We start from the raw sequence: 17,668 nt of genomic DNA, 5'->3' as shown, positions 1-17,668 counted from the left end.
AAGCCAGCGGTTCCCAACCTGTGGTACGCGTACCCCTGGGGGTACTTGGCAGACCAGTTGGGGGTACGCAAAAATATTGTTGGTAATGGCGGAAGATGCGGGAAGGGGTCGGGGGGGGGGCACTCTCAATGGGTTATCAACTAATAGCCATCTGTTATAACAAACTGTGGAAGGAAGGAGCGCTCAGCTGTAAAGTGACAAGTGAAGTCCTGGCCTGGCATATAGGCAGATGGGAGCCCCTGCACCTGAAATATGTGGACCAGGTTTGGATGACTCTGGTCCACATATTAATGATCACCCTGTCTCACCAGACAGCTTAGCCTCCTGCTCCACCCACCCCCGTGCAGTGCACAAAATTTTGACTGCGAGTGCGCAGTTAGAAGTGGCACTGCAGCAGCATAGCTGCATGGACACGTGTTGGTAGGGCCGTGGAGGTTGTGAGTCACACAGGTGAGGCAGGTCTGCATCCCCAAATAAGTTATAGTCAGTGCCGGTAAGTAAAGTATTGCTGCTAGTGCTTGCTTGATTCAGATTGTTTCACTTCCAACTAAAAATGTCCATAGTGACTGGGTAATTTAGACAATTATCTAAATTACGGAAAAAAGCAAACACTAAATTACAGAAAATAATAAAATAATTACAATTTGTTTAAACTAATTACACCTAATCTAATCCCCCTAATAAAATAAAAAAGCCCCCCAAAATAATAAAAATCCCTACCCTATACTAAATTACAAATAGCCCTTAAAAGAGCTTTTTGCGGGGCATTGCCCCAAAGTAATCAGCTCTTTTACCTGTAAAAAAAAAATACAATACCCCCCCCAACATTACAACCCACCACCCACACACCCAACCCTACTCTAAAACCCACCCAATCCCCCCTTAATAAAACCTAACACTAACCCCTTGAAGATCACCCTACCTTGAGACGTCTTCACCCAACCGGGCAGAAGAGGTCCTCCAGACGGCTAGAAGTCTTCATCCAGGCGGCATCTTCTATCTTCATCCATCCGGAGTGGAGCGGGTCCATCTTCAAGACATACGACACGGAGCATCCTCTTCGTTCCGACGACTAACACTAAATGACGGTACCTTTAAGTGACATCATCCAAGATGGCATCCCTTCAATTCCGAATTCTATCAGCCAATCGAAATTAAGGTAGAAAAAATCCTATTGGCTGATCCAATCAGCCAATAGGATTGAGCTTGCATTCTATTGGCTGTACCTTAATTCCGATTGGCTGATAGAATTATATCAGCCAATCGGAATTGAAGGGATGCCATCTTGGATGACATCACTTAAAGGTACCGTCATCCAAGATGGCATCCCTTCAATTCCATCCAATTGGAATTGAAGGGATGCGATCTTGGATGACGTCACTTAAAGGTACCATCATTTAGTGTTAGTCGTTGGAAAGAAGAGGATGCTCCACGTTGGATGTCTTGAAGATGGACCCGCTCCGCTCCGGATGGATGAAGATAGAAGATGCCGCCTGGCTGAAGACTTCTGGCCGTCTGGAGGACCTCTTCTGCCCGGATAGGATAAGACTTCTGCCCGTCTGGAGGACCACTTCTGCCCGGTTGGGTAAAGAAGTCTCAAGGTAGGGTGATCTTCAAGGGGTTAGTGTTAGGTTTTATTAAGGGGGGATTGGGTGGGTTTTAGGTTGGGTGTGTGGGTGGTGGGTTTAAATGTTGGGGGGTATTGTATTTGTTTTTTTACAGGTAAAAGAGCTGATTACTTTGGGGCAATGCCCCACAAAAAGACCTTTTAAGGGCTATTTGCAATTTAGTATAGGGTAGGAATTTTTATTATTTTGGGGGGCTTTTTTTATTTTATTAGGGGGATTAGATTAGGTGTAATTAGTTTAAAAATCTTGTAATTATTTTATTATTTTCTGTAATTTAGTGGGGGGGGTTCCGTACTTTAGTTTATTTAATTTAATTGTAATTAACTGTAGTTAATTTAGGTAATTAATTTAATTATAGTGTAGTGTTAGGTGTAATTGTAACTTAGGTTAGGGTTTATTTTACAGGTAAAATTTTACGTATTTTAGCTAGGTAGTTAGTAAATAGTTAATAACTATTTAGTAACTATTCTACCTAGTTAAAATAAATACAAAGTTGCCTGTAAAATAAAAATAAACCCTATGATGGCTACAATGTAATTATTAGTTATATTGTATCTATCTTAGGGTTTATATAACAGGTAAGTATTTTGTTATAAATAGGAATAATTTAATTAATTGTAGTAATTTTATTTAGATATATTTAAATTATATTTAAGTTAGGGTTAGATTTAGGTTTAGGGGTTAATACATTTAATATAGTAGCGGCGACGTTGGGGCGGCAGATTAGGGGTTAATAAATGTAGGTAGGTGTCGGCGATGTTAGGGATGGCAGATTAGGGGTTAATAAAATTTAACTAGTGTTTGCGAGGCGGGAGTGCGGCAGTTTAGGGGTTAATATATTTATTACAGTGACGGCGATGACCGGTCGGCAGATTAGGGGTTAAAAATTTTGTTATAGTGTTTGTGATGGGGGGGGCCTTGGTTTAGGGGTTAATAGGTAGTTTATGGGTGCTAGTGTACTTTTTAGCACTTTAGTTAAGAGTTTTATGCTACGGCGTTAGCCCATAAAACTCTTAACTACTGACTTTTAAATGCGGTAGGAATCTTGACAGGAGAGGGTGTACCGCTCACTTTTTCCAAGACTCGTAATACCAGCGTTAGGAAAATCCCATTGAAAATAAGGATAAGCAATTGACATATGGGGATTTGCGGTATGCTTGAGTTGTGGAAAAAAAGTGAGCGGTACAGCTGTACCTGCCAGACTCGTAATACCAGCTGCGTTAAAAAGCAGCGTTGGGACCTCTCAACGCTGCTTTTTAACCCTAACGCAAGACTCGTAATCTAGGCGATAGTTAATGATATTTTCGATCACAGCATATTAATTTATACACAGATTTGGCACATCCAATTTAATCTAATATTTTTTTCACAGGGAAGGCCAGTCATGCTCAAGCACCCAGTCTGTGGTAAGTGCAGCAAGGCTTTGGCCATGCTTAGAGGACTGACAGGTATAGGTTTTGGTTGTGGCTATCAGAAAATGCAAGTTGTGAGTGTCTCATTTAAGGAATGAACGTATGTACAATACAAAAAAGATCTAGTTAATTCTTCATGAGGATAAAACTGTTACTTACTTCAAAGGTAGGGAACACAATAGAAATCCAGCAATACCATTGTCAGCTGATTGGCTCCTGTGTCATCCAACAAGTAGCTATCACTTTATTTCTTGACAATCCTGATACCATTAAAAGAGAAATATCATTTTAAAAAATATCTTTTTGTGCTGCTGTTCGCTTGTAGTAGTAGCACTGGCAGTTATGTATAACTTAGTTTAAAGCACTGATGTCTAGCTGTTTCCCATAGGCAATAGGGGACAAATGGATCTTCTTTGTCATACACATTTCGAATGACCCTATGGGTAGATACTGATCAAAATTAAACATTTTGTTTTTTTTATGTCGAACAATTAATCTGAAACAATTTTTTTAAATTTCTGCTGATATGTGATTGTTATGATGAAGCCGTTTCTGATGAGTATAATGTCATTTACAGTATTGTGTGTATGTCTAGTTTTTGTATGTTTATATCTTTGTTGCACTGTACACAGAACCTCCCCCCAATCTACGTCATTACTTTAAGGGCTGTTTTGTTTGTGGGTAAGGACAGTTGTGTTATGTGTAAACACAGGAGTGTGCCCAGGGAGTGTGAGCACAATAGCCACAGTGTAGACCTGTGTGAGAGGTGACAACTTGATCAGACTGCGCTTTCTACACTGATCACAGAGGTACAGACATATAGGTGAGTACAGCACTGTCACATTACACACATAGCATCACACACACAGCATGTGACATATAGGTGAGTACAGCACTGTCACATTACACACATAGCATCACACACACAGCATGTGACATATAGGTGAGTACAGCACTGTCACATTACACACATAGCACAACTCACACCTTATACATACAGAGTGCTTATACACAACTCACACCTATACATACAGAGGGCTTATACACAACTCACACCTTATACATACAGATTTCTTATACACAACTCACACCTTATACATACAGAGTGCTTATACACAACTCACACCTATACATACAGAGGGCTTACACTTATACACAACTCACACCTTATACATACGGAGTGCTTATACACAACTCACACCTTATACATACAGAGTGCTTATACACAACTCACACCTTATACATACAGATTTCTTATACACAACTCACACCTTATACATACAGAGTGCTTATACACAACTCACACCTATACATACAGAGGGCTTACATTTATACACAACTCACACCTTATACATACAGAGTGCTTATACACAACTCACAACCTTAAACATACAGAGTGCTTACACTTATACACAACTCACACCTTATACATACAGAGTGCTTATACACAACTCACAACCTTATACATACAGAGTGCTTACACTTATACACAACTCACACCTTATACATACAGAGTGCTTATACACAACTCACACCTTATACATACAGATTTCTTATACACAACTGTTACGGTTGCCTCCAGGCTGGCTGGAAGTTGGACCGTAGAAAAGGATGCTCCTAGCGCTCACCAAAGGAGCAGCAGCACCGTGGACATTATAACTGCTGCGTAGCCACCATAAGTAATGCAGACTCTATGAACCACCGCTGCTGGGCTGGTATCTCGCCGTCTGCTCTGCGCCCTGGACCTATGACCAGGCTCCAGTAGGTGAACCTCTTCCTTCTGTAGCAATCCCTGTAGCTAAGGGAGTATGAAGAGCATAGCAATCCCTGTAGTGATTATAAGCTGTATCCTACAAACATGAGTCAAAGCTTCAAGTTAGAGGGTCAACATAGGTCTGATGTGCTGGAGCACACAGCCTGCTTTTATTCAGGTTACATGCAAACAGGACACTCTCAGGGGGAGGCAAAAAATCCCCCATCACACATTTGATATTAGATAGAGAGACACTCCCTTTGACAGGCCACAACATTTACTTCAGCAGATAACATTACACACAATAAAACAATGCAGTCCACCTTATCAATACTAGTCTGATTAGACAATGGGAAAGTTTTATCACTAAACCTAATTAGAGCTGATCCCAGCAAACTTGTATTTAGAATTGAACAAAATTAACTCTTAATGGCACACAATGAAACTGAACCAAGTGGGAGAAAGCCAGGGACAAGTCATTTCACAGGTCTGGGGACATAGTCTTAAAGGGGCATTGTTCATCAAAGTCACAATATGTCCCCAGATGGTTCTTAAAGGGCCACACACACCCAACAAAAGTCAATATGTCCTCATGGGCACAATCTTCCAGGGGCCATAGTCATGTGGAAGGAGGCTGGCAAATAGGCTTCTCCAAAATCCAGGGAAGCAGGGCAATTTTCCATTTAAAGGGCCAGTTACACATAGCAGTTTGTAACATATCTCCCCTTTTGGAGGGAGACTAACCAGGCACCTGACCTTCTGCCGGTCAGTGCCTAAGTTAGTCTCGCAACCCACCCACAAATAAACATTAGCAGCAAAGTAGCCCCCCCACAATAAGTAGTACTGGCCTGTAGGTTCCAGGTTGTAGGATGAAAGTGTAGCATCCTCGGCCTTCCTGGAGCAGCTGGGCAAATAGCTGGTGGTACTTGGGGGGCAGAGGCCAGCGGCACTCTGCCCTGGTGCCAGCGCTTCTGCTGGGGTGAGGGGTTTGCAGGCCAGTCCTGTAACAAGGGGGTCTGTAGGGCAGAGGCCAGCAGCGCTCTGTCCTGATGCCAGCTCTTCTGCTGTGGGAATTGGGGCATAGTCCTGCCCGGTGGCAAAGAGAACGTGGGGGTCAGTGGGGGTTAACATCTCCACTGTTAACCCTGGGCCCAAGTTAGGGGTTAGCTGGGGAGGGGGAGATTGGCTTACCTCCTCCTCCTGATACTCCGGTGGCCGTTGGGAAGGGAGGTCGATGCTCTCCGCTTCCTGTGGAACATGCTGCGGCTGGGGAGAGAGACCGGTTGTCTCCTCTCCCTGGAAGGCACACTCCGGCTGGGGAGGGAGGTCGATGCTCTCCCCTCCCTGTAGCTGGGTCTGTCGCTGGGGATCTGGGCCGCCTGCCCAGCATCCCTGTAGGGCCGGTAGAGAAACTGCGGTCCCATCTCCACCTGCCTGCTGGGGGTCCTCCCAGGACCAGTCTATGAGGCCTGCTGCCTCTGGTATCTCTGGCTGGGGAAGGGGACTGGTTGTCTCTTCCCTCTGCACGGTATACTGCCGCTGGGGAGGGAGGTCGCTGCTCTCCTCTCCCTGTAACTCTGGCTGCCGCTGGGAAGGGAGGTCGTTGCTCTCCGCTCCCTGTGACTCACTTTTTCGCTGGAGACCAGGTGTCCAGACCCTCAAACTCCACAGTTGGCGCTCAAAGGCTCGTGCCGCTTTGTTCTCCGTATCCAATTCCCGGATGATGCGACTGACTACCTCCTGTGCAGGGTCTGGACCATATCGGACTAGCCGCCTCTTTACCTCTGGAACGAAATCCGCGCCCTCATAGCGACGGATCAGGTTGAGGTGCTCTTCACAGGGTTCTGAATAGTGTCTTGTCAGCTCCATGCTGCTGTAGGTAGGGACGCTGCGCAGTGGCTAGCGTTGCCCTCAATAACTTTCCTACAATACCAGTGCTGTTGTGGTGCTGCTCCTTGCGCTAGGACGCCAATCCCACCGCTGCCGCCAAATGTTACGGTTGCCTCCAGGCTGGCTGGAAGTTGGACCGTAGAAAAGGATGCTCCTAGCGCTCACCAAAGGAGCAGCAGCACCGTGGACATTATAACTGCTGCGTAGCCACCATAAGTAATGCAGACTCTATGAACCACCGCTGCTGGGCTGGTATCTCGCCGTCTGCTCTGCGCCCTGGACCTATGACCAGGCTCCAGTAGGTGAACCTCTTCCTTCTGTAGCAATCCCTGTAGCTAAGGGAGTATGAAGAGCATAGCAATCCCTGTAGTGATTATAAGCTGTATCCTACAAACATGAGTCAAAGCTTCAAGTTAGAGGGTCAACATAGGTCTGATGTGCTGGAGCACACAGCCTGCTTTTATTCAGGTTACATGCAAACAGGACACTCTCAGGGGGAGGCAAAAAATCCCCCATCACACATTTGATATTAGATAGAGAGACACTCCCTTTGACAGGCCACAACATTTACTTCAGCAGATAACATTACACACAATAAAACAATGCAGTCCACCTTATCAATACTAGTCTGATTAGACAATGGGAAAGTTTTATCACTAAACCTAATTAGAGCTGATCCCAGCAAACTTGTATTTAGAATTGAACAAAATTAACTCTTAATGGCACACAATGAAACTGAACCAAGTGGGAGAAAGCCAGGGACAAGTCATTTCACAGGTCTGGGGACATAGTCTTAAAGGGGCATTGTTCATCAAAGTCACAATATGTCCCCAGATGGTTCTTAAAGGGCCACACACACCCAACAAAAGTCAATATGTCCTCAGGGGCACAATCTTCCAGGGGCCATAGTCATGTGGAAGGAGGCTGGCAAATAGGCTTCTCCAAAATCCAGGGAAGCAGGGCAATTTTCCATTTAAAGGGCCAGTTACACATAGCAGTTTGTAACAACAACTCACACCTTATACATACAGATTTCTTATACACAACACACACCTTATACATACAGAGTGCTTATACACAACTCACACCTATACATACAGAGTGCTTACACTTATACACAACTCACACCTTATACATACAGAGTGCTTATACACAACTCACACCTTATACATACAGATTTCTTATACACAACTCACACCTTATACATACAGAGTGCTTATACACAACTCACACCTATACATACAGAGTGCTTACACTTATACACAACTCACACCTTATACATACAGAGTGCTATACACAACTCACACCTTATACATACAGAGGGCTTACACTTATACACAACTCACACCTTATACATACAGAGTGCTTATACACAACTCACACCTTATACATACAGAGGGCTTATACACAACTCACACCTATACATACAGAGGGCTTACACTTATACACAACTTACACCTTATACATACAGAGTGCTTATACACAACTCACACCTATACATAGAGAGTGCTTACACTTATACACAACTCACACCTTATACATACAGAGTGCTTATACACAACTCACACCTATACATACAGAGTGCTTACACTTATACACAACTCACACCTATACATACAGAGTGCTTATACACAACTCACACCTCATACATACAGAGTGCTTATACACAACTCACACCTATACATACAGAGTGCTTACACTTATACACAACTCACACCTTATACATACAGAGTGCTTATATACAACTCACACCTCATACATACAGAGTGCTTATACACAACTCACACCTATACATACAGAGTGCTTACACTTATACACAACTCACACGTATGCATGCAGAGTACTTACACTTATACACAACTCACACCTAATACATACAGAGTGCTTATACACAAGTCACACCTATACATACAGAGTGCTTACACTTATACACAACTCACACCTATACATACAGAGTGCTTACACTTATACACAACTCACACCTTATACATACAGAGTGCTTATACACAACTCACACCTTATACATACAGAGTGCTTATACACAACTCACACCTTATACATACAGAGTGCTTATACACAACTCACACCTTATACATACAGAGTGCTTATACACAACTCACACCTTATACATACAGAGTGCTTATACACAACTCACACCTTATACATACAGAGTGCTTATACACAACTCCCACCTTATACATACAGACTGCTTATACACAACTCACACCTATACATACAGAGTGCTTATTCACAACTCCCACCTAATACATACAGAGTGCTTATACACAACTCACACCTATACATACAGAGTGCTTACACTTATACACAACTCACACCTTATACATACAGAGTGCTTATACACAACTCACACCTTATACATACAGATTTCTTATACACAACTCACACCTTATACATACAGAGTGCTTATACACAACTCACACCTATACATACAGAGTGCTTACACTTATACACAACTCACACCTTATACATACAGAGTGCTATACACAACTCACACCTTATACATACAGAGGGCTTACACTTATACACAACTCACACCTTATACATACAGAGTGCTTATACACAACTCACACCTTATACATACAGAGGGCTTATACACAACTCACACCTATACATACAGAGGGCTTACACTTATACACAACTTACACCTTATACATACAGAGTGCTTATACACAACTCACACCTTATACATACAGAGTGCTTATACACAACTCACACCTATACATACAGAGGGCTTACACTTATACACAACTCACACCTTATACATACAGAGTGCTATACACAACTCACACCTTATACATACAGAGGGCTTACACTTATACACAACTCACACCTTATACATACAGAGTGCTTATACACAACTCACACCTTATACATACAGAGGGCTTATACACAACTCACACCTATACATACAGAGGGCTTACACTTATACACAACTCATACCTCATACATACAGAGTGCTTATACACAACTCACACCTATACATAGAGAGTGCTTACACTTATACACAACTCACACCTTATACATACAGAGTGCTTATACACAACTCACACCTATACATACAGAGTGCTTACACTTATACACAACTCACACCTATACATACAGAGTGCTTATACATAACTCACACCTCATACATACAGAGTGCTTATACACAACTCACACCTATACATACAGAGTGCTTACACTTATACACAACTCACACCTTATACATACAGAGTGCTATACACAACTCACACCTTATACATACAGAGGGCTTACACTTATACACAACTCACACCTTATGCATACAGAGTGCTTATACACAACTCACACCTTATACATACAGAGGGCTTATACACAACTCACACCTATACATACAGAGGGCTTACACTTATACACAACTCACACCTCATACATACAGAGTGCTTATACACAACTCACACCTATACATAGAGAGTGCTTACACTTATACACAACTCACACCTTATACATACAGAGTGCTTATACACAACTCACACCTATACATACAGAGTGCTTACACTTATACACAACTCACACCTATACATACAGAGTGCTTATACACAACTCACACCTCATACATACAGAGTGCTTGTACACAACTCACACCTATACATACAGAGTGCTTACACTTATACACAACTCACACCTTATACATACAGAGTGCTTATATACAACCCACACCTCATACATACAGAGTGCTTATACACAACTCACACCTATACATACAGAGTTCTTACACTTATACACAACTCACACGTATGCATGCAGAGTACTTACACTTATACACAACTCACACCTAATACATACAGAGTGCTTATACACAAGTCACACCTATACATACAGAGTGCTTACACTTATACACAACTCACACCTTATACATACAGAGTGCTTACACTTATACACAACTCACACCTTATACATACAGAGTGCTTATAAACAACTCACACCTTATACATACAGAGTGCTTATACACAACTCACACCTTATACATACAGAGTGCTTATACACAACTCACACCTTATACATACAGAGTGCTTATACACAACTCACACCTTATACATACAGAGTGCTTATACACAACTCACACCTTATACATACAGAGTGCTTATACACAACTCACACCTTATACATACAGAGTGCTTATACACAACTCCCACCTTATACATACAGAGTGCTTATACACAACTCCCACCTTATACATACAGACTGCTTACACACAACTCACACCTATACATACAGAGTGCTTATTCACAACTCACACCTAATACATACAGAGTGCTTATTCACAACTCACACCTATACATACAGAGTGCTTACACTTATACACAACTCACACCTTATACATACAGAGTGCTTATTCACAACTCACACCTATACATACAGAGTGCTTACACTTATACACAACTCACAACCTTATACATACAGAGGGCTTATACACAACTCACACCTATACATACAGAGGGCTTACACTTATACACAACTCACACCTTATACATACAGAGTGCTTATACACAACTCACACCTAATACATACAGAGTGCTTACACACAACTCACACCTTATACATACAGAGGGCTTACACTTATACACAACTCACACCTTATACATACAGAGTGCTTATACACAACTCCCACCTAATACATACAGAGTGCTTATACACAACTCACACCTATACATACAGAGTGCTTATACACAACTCCCACCTTATACATACAGAGTGCTTATACACAACTCACACCTATACATACAGAGGGCTTACACTTATACACAACTCACACCTTATACATACAGAGTGCTTATACACAACTCCCACCTTATACATACAGAGTGCTTATACACAACTCACACCTTATACATACAGAGTGCTTATACACAACTCACACCTTATACATACAGAGTGCTTATACACAACTCACACCTTATACATACAGAGTGCTTATACACAACTCCCACCTTATACATACAGACTGCTTACACACAACTCACACCTATACATACAGAGTGCTTATACACAACTCACACCTATACATACAGAGTGCTTATACACAACTTACACCTTATACATACAGAGTGCTTATACACAACTCCCACCTTATACATACAGACTGCTTACACACAACTCACACCTATACATACAGAGTGCTTATTCACAACTCACACCTAATACATACAGAGTGCTTATTCACAACTCACACCTAATACATACAGAGTGCTTATACACAACTTACACCTTATACATACAGAGGGCTTATACACAACTCACACCTATACATACAGAGTGCTTATACACAACTCACACCTATACATACAGAGTGCTTATACACAACTCACACCTATACATACAGAGTGCTTATACACAACTTACACCTTATACATACAGATTTCTTATACACAACTCACACCTATACATACAGAGTGCTTATACACAACTCACACCTTATACATACAGAGTGCTTATACACAACTTACACCTTATACATACAGAGTGCTTATACACAACTCACACCTTATACATACAGAGTGCTTATACACAACTTACACCTTATACATACAGAGTGCTTACACTTATACACAACTCACACCTTATACATACAGAGTGCTTATACACAACTTACACCTTATACATACAGAGTGCTTATACACAACTCACACCTTATACATACAGAGTGCTTATACACAACTTACACCTTATACATACAGAGTGCTTATACACAACTCACACCTTATACATACAGAGGGCTTACACTTATACACAACTCACACCTTATACATACAGAGTGCTTATACACAACTTACACCTTATACATACAGAGTGCTTATACACAACTCACACCTTATACATACAGAGTGCTTATACACAACTTACACCTTATACATACAGAGTGCTTATACACAACTCACACCTTATACATACAGAGGGCTTACACTTATACACAACTCACACCTTATACATACAGAGTGCTTATACACAACTTACACCTTATACATACAGACTGCTTATACACAACTCACACCTATACATACAGAGTGCTTATACACAACTTACACCTTATACATACAGAGTGCTTATACACAACTTACACCTTATACATACAGAGTGCTTATACACAACTCACACCTTATACATACAGAGGGCTTACACTTATACACAACTCACACCTTATACATACAGAGTGCTTATACACAACTTACACCTTATACATACAGAGTGCTTATACACAACTTACACCTTATACATACAGAGTGCTTATACACAACTCACACCTTATACATACAGAGTGCTTATACACAACTTACACCTTATACATACAGAGTGCTTATACACAACTTACACCTTATACATACAGAGTGCTTATACACAACTTACACCTTATACATACAGAGTGCTTATACACAACTTACACCTTATACATACAGAGTGCTTATACACAACTCACACCTTATACATACAGAGTGCTTATACACAACTTACACCTTATACATACAGAGTGCTTATACACAACTCCCACCTTATACATACAGAGTGCTTACACACAACTCACACCTTATACATACAGAGTGCTTATACACAACTCACACCTTATACATACAGAGTGCTTATACACAACTCACACCTTATACATACAGAGTGCTTATACACAACTCACACCTAATACATACAGAGTGCTTACACACAACTCACACCTAATACATACAGAGTGCTTATTCACAACTCACACCTAATACATACAGAGTGCTTATACACAACTCACACCTAATACATACAGAGTGCTTATACACAACTCACACCTAATACATACAGAGTGCTTATACACAACTCACACCTAATACATACAGAGTGCTTATACACAACTCACACCTAATACATACAGAGTGCTTATTCACAACTCACACCTAATACATACAGAGTGCTTATACACAACTCACACCTAATACATACAGAGTGCTTATACACAACTTACACCTTATACATACAATATACTTGTACTTACACATGACCTTCACATAGCACTTCTTTATTTTCATTGCCCCTATCTTCACAGGGTATGGGGCAGAAGTGGAAGTATTGGATGCTCGGCTCAGCACTGGTTGAGACTTTTTTATTTTCTGGATGTCTTCTTGGCTGGAATTCCCTGAACCCTATACTGAGCCAGCTGGGGGTCCTCTCTGGGCACTGCCCTGCAGGTGAGTATATAACATGAGATGCACTCACCAGTCAGCAAAATAGTATCAGGCATGTTCACAAGGCAGCACATGCCTATCCTATTAGCATATAAACTGCTGTGCAAAAGTTATAGGCAGGTGTGAAAAATACTGTAAAGTAAGAATAGTTTCAAAAATAGAAATGTTATTAGTTTGTTTTTTATCTATTAACAACGGCAAAGTCGAGTGAACATTAGAAAAATCTAAATCAGATCAATATGTGCCTTCAAATTTTTCTAGGTACACTTATGTGAAGTCAGGGATTTTGTAGGCATATAGTCAGGTGCATGATTAAACAATTATACAAAACAGCTACTAATGATCATCAATTTAATATGTAGGCCGTTGAAACACAATAATTAACTGAAACAGAAACAGCTGTGTAGGAAGAATAAACCTAGGTGAGGAACAGACAAGCTCTGATAACAAAGTGAGGTTGCTAAAGAGATACACCACTGTAAGACTGAGCACAGCAACATGACACAAGTAGTAGTAATTCTAGTACATCAGTAAGGTTTCTCCCTGGCAGAAATTTCAAGGCAGACAAGGTTTTCCAGATGTGCTCTCCAAGCTCTTCTGGAGAAGCACAAAGAAACTGGCATATGGGACTATAAACACAGTGATTGGCCAAGGAAAATTAGTGCAGCAGATGAAAGACACACCATGCAACTTCTTTTTGCAACTGGAAGGTGTCCAGCTGTGGGACCCTGGTACAGTCTGGTCAGAAGTGGTCTTCATGAAAGACTAGCGCCAAAAAGCCATAACTCCAACGTGGAAATAAAGCCAAGCGACTCATCTATGCACAAAAACACAGGAACTGAGGTGCAGAAAAATGTAATTAGGTGCTTTGGACTGGTGAGTCAAAATTGTAAATATTTGACAGAAAACAAGCATAGCAATGATCCAAACATACAGTCAAAGTCATTAAAAACTATCTTCAGCGTAAAGAAGAACAAGGAGTCTCTTGGAAGTGATATAGATGACCCCACAGAGCTCTGATCTCAACATCATCAAGTTTGTCAGGAATTAGGCGAAGAGGCAGAAGCAACTGAGGCTGCCTATATCGGCAGAAGAACTGTAGTTAGTTCTGCAAGACGTTTGTAATAACCTACCTGCCGAGTGCCTTGAAAACTGTGTGCAAGTTACCTAGCAGAATCAAACACCACATACTGATCTGATTTAGATGTTCACTCGCTTTACATTTTGTTAATTGATAAAAACAAACTATTAATATTTCTACTTTTGAAAATATTCTTACTTTAAAGCATTTTTTCACACCTGCCTCAAACTTTTGCACAGTAGTGCATGAGCTATAATATGTATAGATATATACATTTATTTGTATAGCTGTATCACTCCCTGTATGTAAACACTCACTGTGTAAAGGGCATCTATAGCAAGGGGTAGATATACATATTTTACTGGGAAGCCAAGGAATTGGGTGTGGAGTCATTGACACAGAGAACTTACAATTTATTCATAGAAAAAGAGAGAGGGAGAGATAGAGAAGGGAAGAGTGAAATAGAGAGGGGGGGGGGAAGAGAGAGGGAGGGGAAGAGAAAGATTAATAATTTATGAGAGAGAGTGTGTAAGAAAGAGAGAGAGAGAGAGAGAGAGAGACAGAGAGAAAAAGAGAGTAAGATGGAGAGTAAAGAGAGAGAGTGTAAGAGAGAGGGAGAGATAGAGAAGGGAAGAGTGAAATAGAGAGGGAGGGGAAAGAGAGAGGGAGGGGGAAGATAAAGATGAATAATTAATGAGAGAGAGTGTGTAAGAAAGAGAGAGAGACAGAGAGAAAAAGAGAGTAAGATGGAGAGTAAAGAGAGAGAGTGTAAGAGAGAGGGGGCAGTGAGAGAAATAGAGGGAAAGTGAAAAAGAGTGTAAGAAAGAGAGGGGGAGAGAGAGAAATAGAGTAAGAAGGGAAGAGAGATAGAGGGAGAGTGTAAGAGAGAGGGGGGCAGTGAGAGAAACAGAGTGAGAGGGGAGAGAAGAAAAACCTTGGTTTTCATGTCCCATTAAATGACCAATGCAGCAACATTTCAACTACAAATAGGTTAAGTGGGACAGTGCACTGAAATATATTATAGCATGTATGAAAGAGCATATATAGTAAATTATACAGGATTGTATAAACATATTATATTCAAAGTGAAATTGACAGGAAGTACATGTTTGTAAACTAGGTAAGTGCGACAATATGACGAGAATTAAACAGAGTAAAAGAGTAAATGTATAGAAAAGTGTAGGAAAATAGCTAATAGGGCATATTGTACAAAAGAAAGCAGAGAAAGAGGGCGGTAGAGGTAACATTAAAGGGACAGTATACACTCATTTTCATATAACTGCATGTAATAGACACTACTATAAATAATAAGATGCACAGATACTGATATAAAAATCCAGTATAAAACTGTTTAAAAACTTACTTAGAAGCTTTCAGTTTAGCTCTGTTGAAAAGGTAGCTGGAAAGCCCACTGCAAATGGGAAATAAGACACTCCCCCCATCCCCCTTCTTTTGCATATGAAAAGACCCTTTACACAAACAGGAGCAAGCTGGAGAAGGTAGCTGACCATATTCACATAAAACTTCGGGGCTTGGTTAGGAGTCTGAAAATCAGAGCAATGCTATTTAAAAATAAGCAAAACTATACATTTAAAAAAAACAAAAAAACGTTATGGGCTATACAAATAGATCATCTACAAAACATTTATGCAAAAAAAAAAATGAGTGTATAATGTCCCTTTAAGTGCGTGCTAGAAAGGAATAGGGGGGTTAAATTGTAGATGGGAGGGCAAGAGGTCTGAGGAATTAGATGATAAGAGAGGATAGAAAAAGATGAACGGATGAGGAGGTGAAGATGTTGCATATGGCTCTGTCAGAACACAGGGGTAAAGACAGATTAGGAACATTGAGAAACAACTTCAGACTTCTCGCAGGGTGGTGATAACAGTTGGATAAGCCTTTTATCATTGTACTGAGAGCTTATATTTACAATTTGTTTGCAAAATAAGTAGGAGATGAGGGCTGGCTTCGACTTCCCATAATACATTCTATAGAGATGGAGGCTGGCTTAGACTTCACATGATACATTCTATAGAGATGGAGGCTGGCTTAGACTTCACATGATACATCCTATAGAGATGGAGGCTGGCTTAGACTTCACATGATACATCCTATAGAGATCGAAGCTGGCTTAGACTTCACATGATACATCCTATAGAGATGAGGGCTGGCTTAGACTTCACATGATACATCCTATAGAGATGAGGGCTGGCTTAGACTTCACATGATACATCCTATAGAGATGGAGGCTGGCTTAGACTTCACATGATACATCCTATAGAGATGGAGGCTGGCTTAGACTTCACATGATACATCCTATAGAGATGGAGGCTGGCTTAGACTTCACATGATACATCCTATAGACATGGAGGCTGGCTTCGACTTCCCATAATACATTCTATAGAGATGGAGGCTGGCTTAGACTTCACATGATACATTCTATAGAGATGGAGGCTGGCTTAGACTTCACATGATACATCCTATAGAGATGGAGGCTGGCTTAGACTTCACATGATACATCCTATAGAGATCGAAGCTGGCTTAGACTTCACATGATACATCCTATAGAGATGAGGGCTGGCTTAGACTTCACATGATACATCCTATAGAGATGAGGGCTGGCTTAGACTTCACATGATACATCCTATAGAGATGGAGGCTGGCTTAGACTTCACATGATACATCCTATAGAGATGGAGGCTGGC

General features: G+C 41.0%; 1 protein-coding gene across 1 annotated transcript in view; it reads left to right on the top strand.

The window, feature by feature from the left end:
- Window positions 1-3,805: 3,805 nt before the first annotated feature.
- Window positions 3,806-17,668, top strand: part of LOC128642450 (large neutral amino acids transporter small subunit 4-like) — a 152,498-nt gene continuing 138,635 nt past the window's right edge. Inside the window, exons 1-2 of the mRNA XM_053695220.1 lie at window positions 3,806-3,863; window positions 13,744-13,885. Coding sequence (XP_053551195.1) covers window positions 13,747-13,885 — 139 coding nt within the window. The 5' untranslated portion in view covers window positions 3,806-3,863; window positions 13,744-13,746. The remainder of the gene's footprint in view (window positions 3,864-13,743; window positions 13,886-17,668) is intronic.

The sequence above is a fragment of the Bombina bombina genome, chromosome 11, assembly GCF_027579735.1.
Source record: "Bombina bombina isolate aBomBom1 chromosome 11, aBomBom1.pri, whole genome shotgun sequence".
Lineage (NCBI taxonomy): Eukaryota > Metazoa > Chordata > Amphibia > Anura > Bombinatoridae > Bombina > Bombina bombina.
This window is presented reverse-complemented; position numbering and strand designations above follow the sequence as displayed.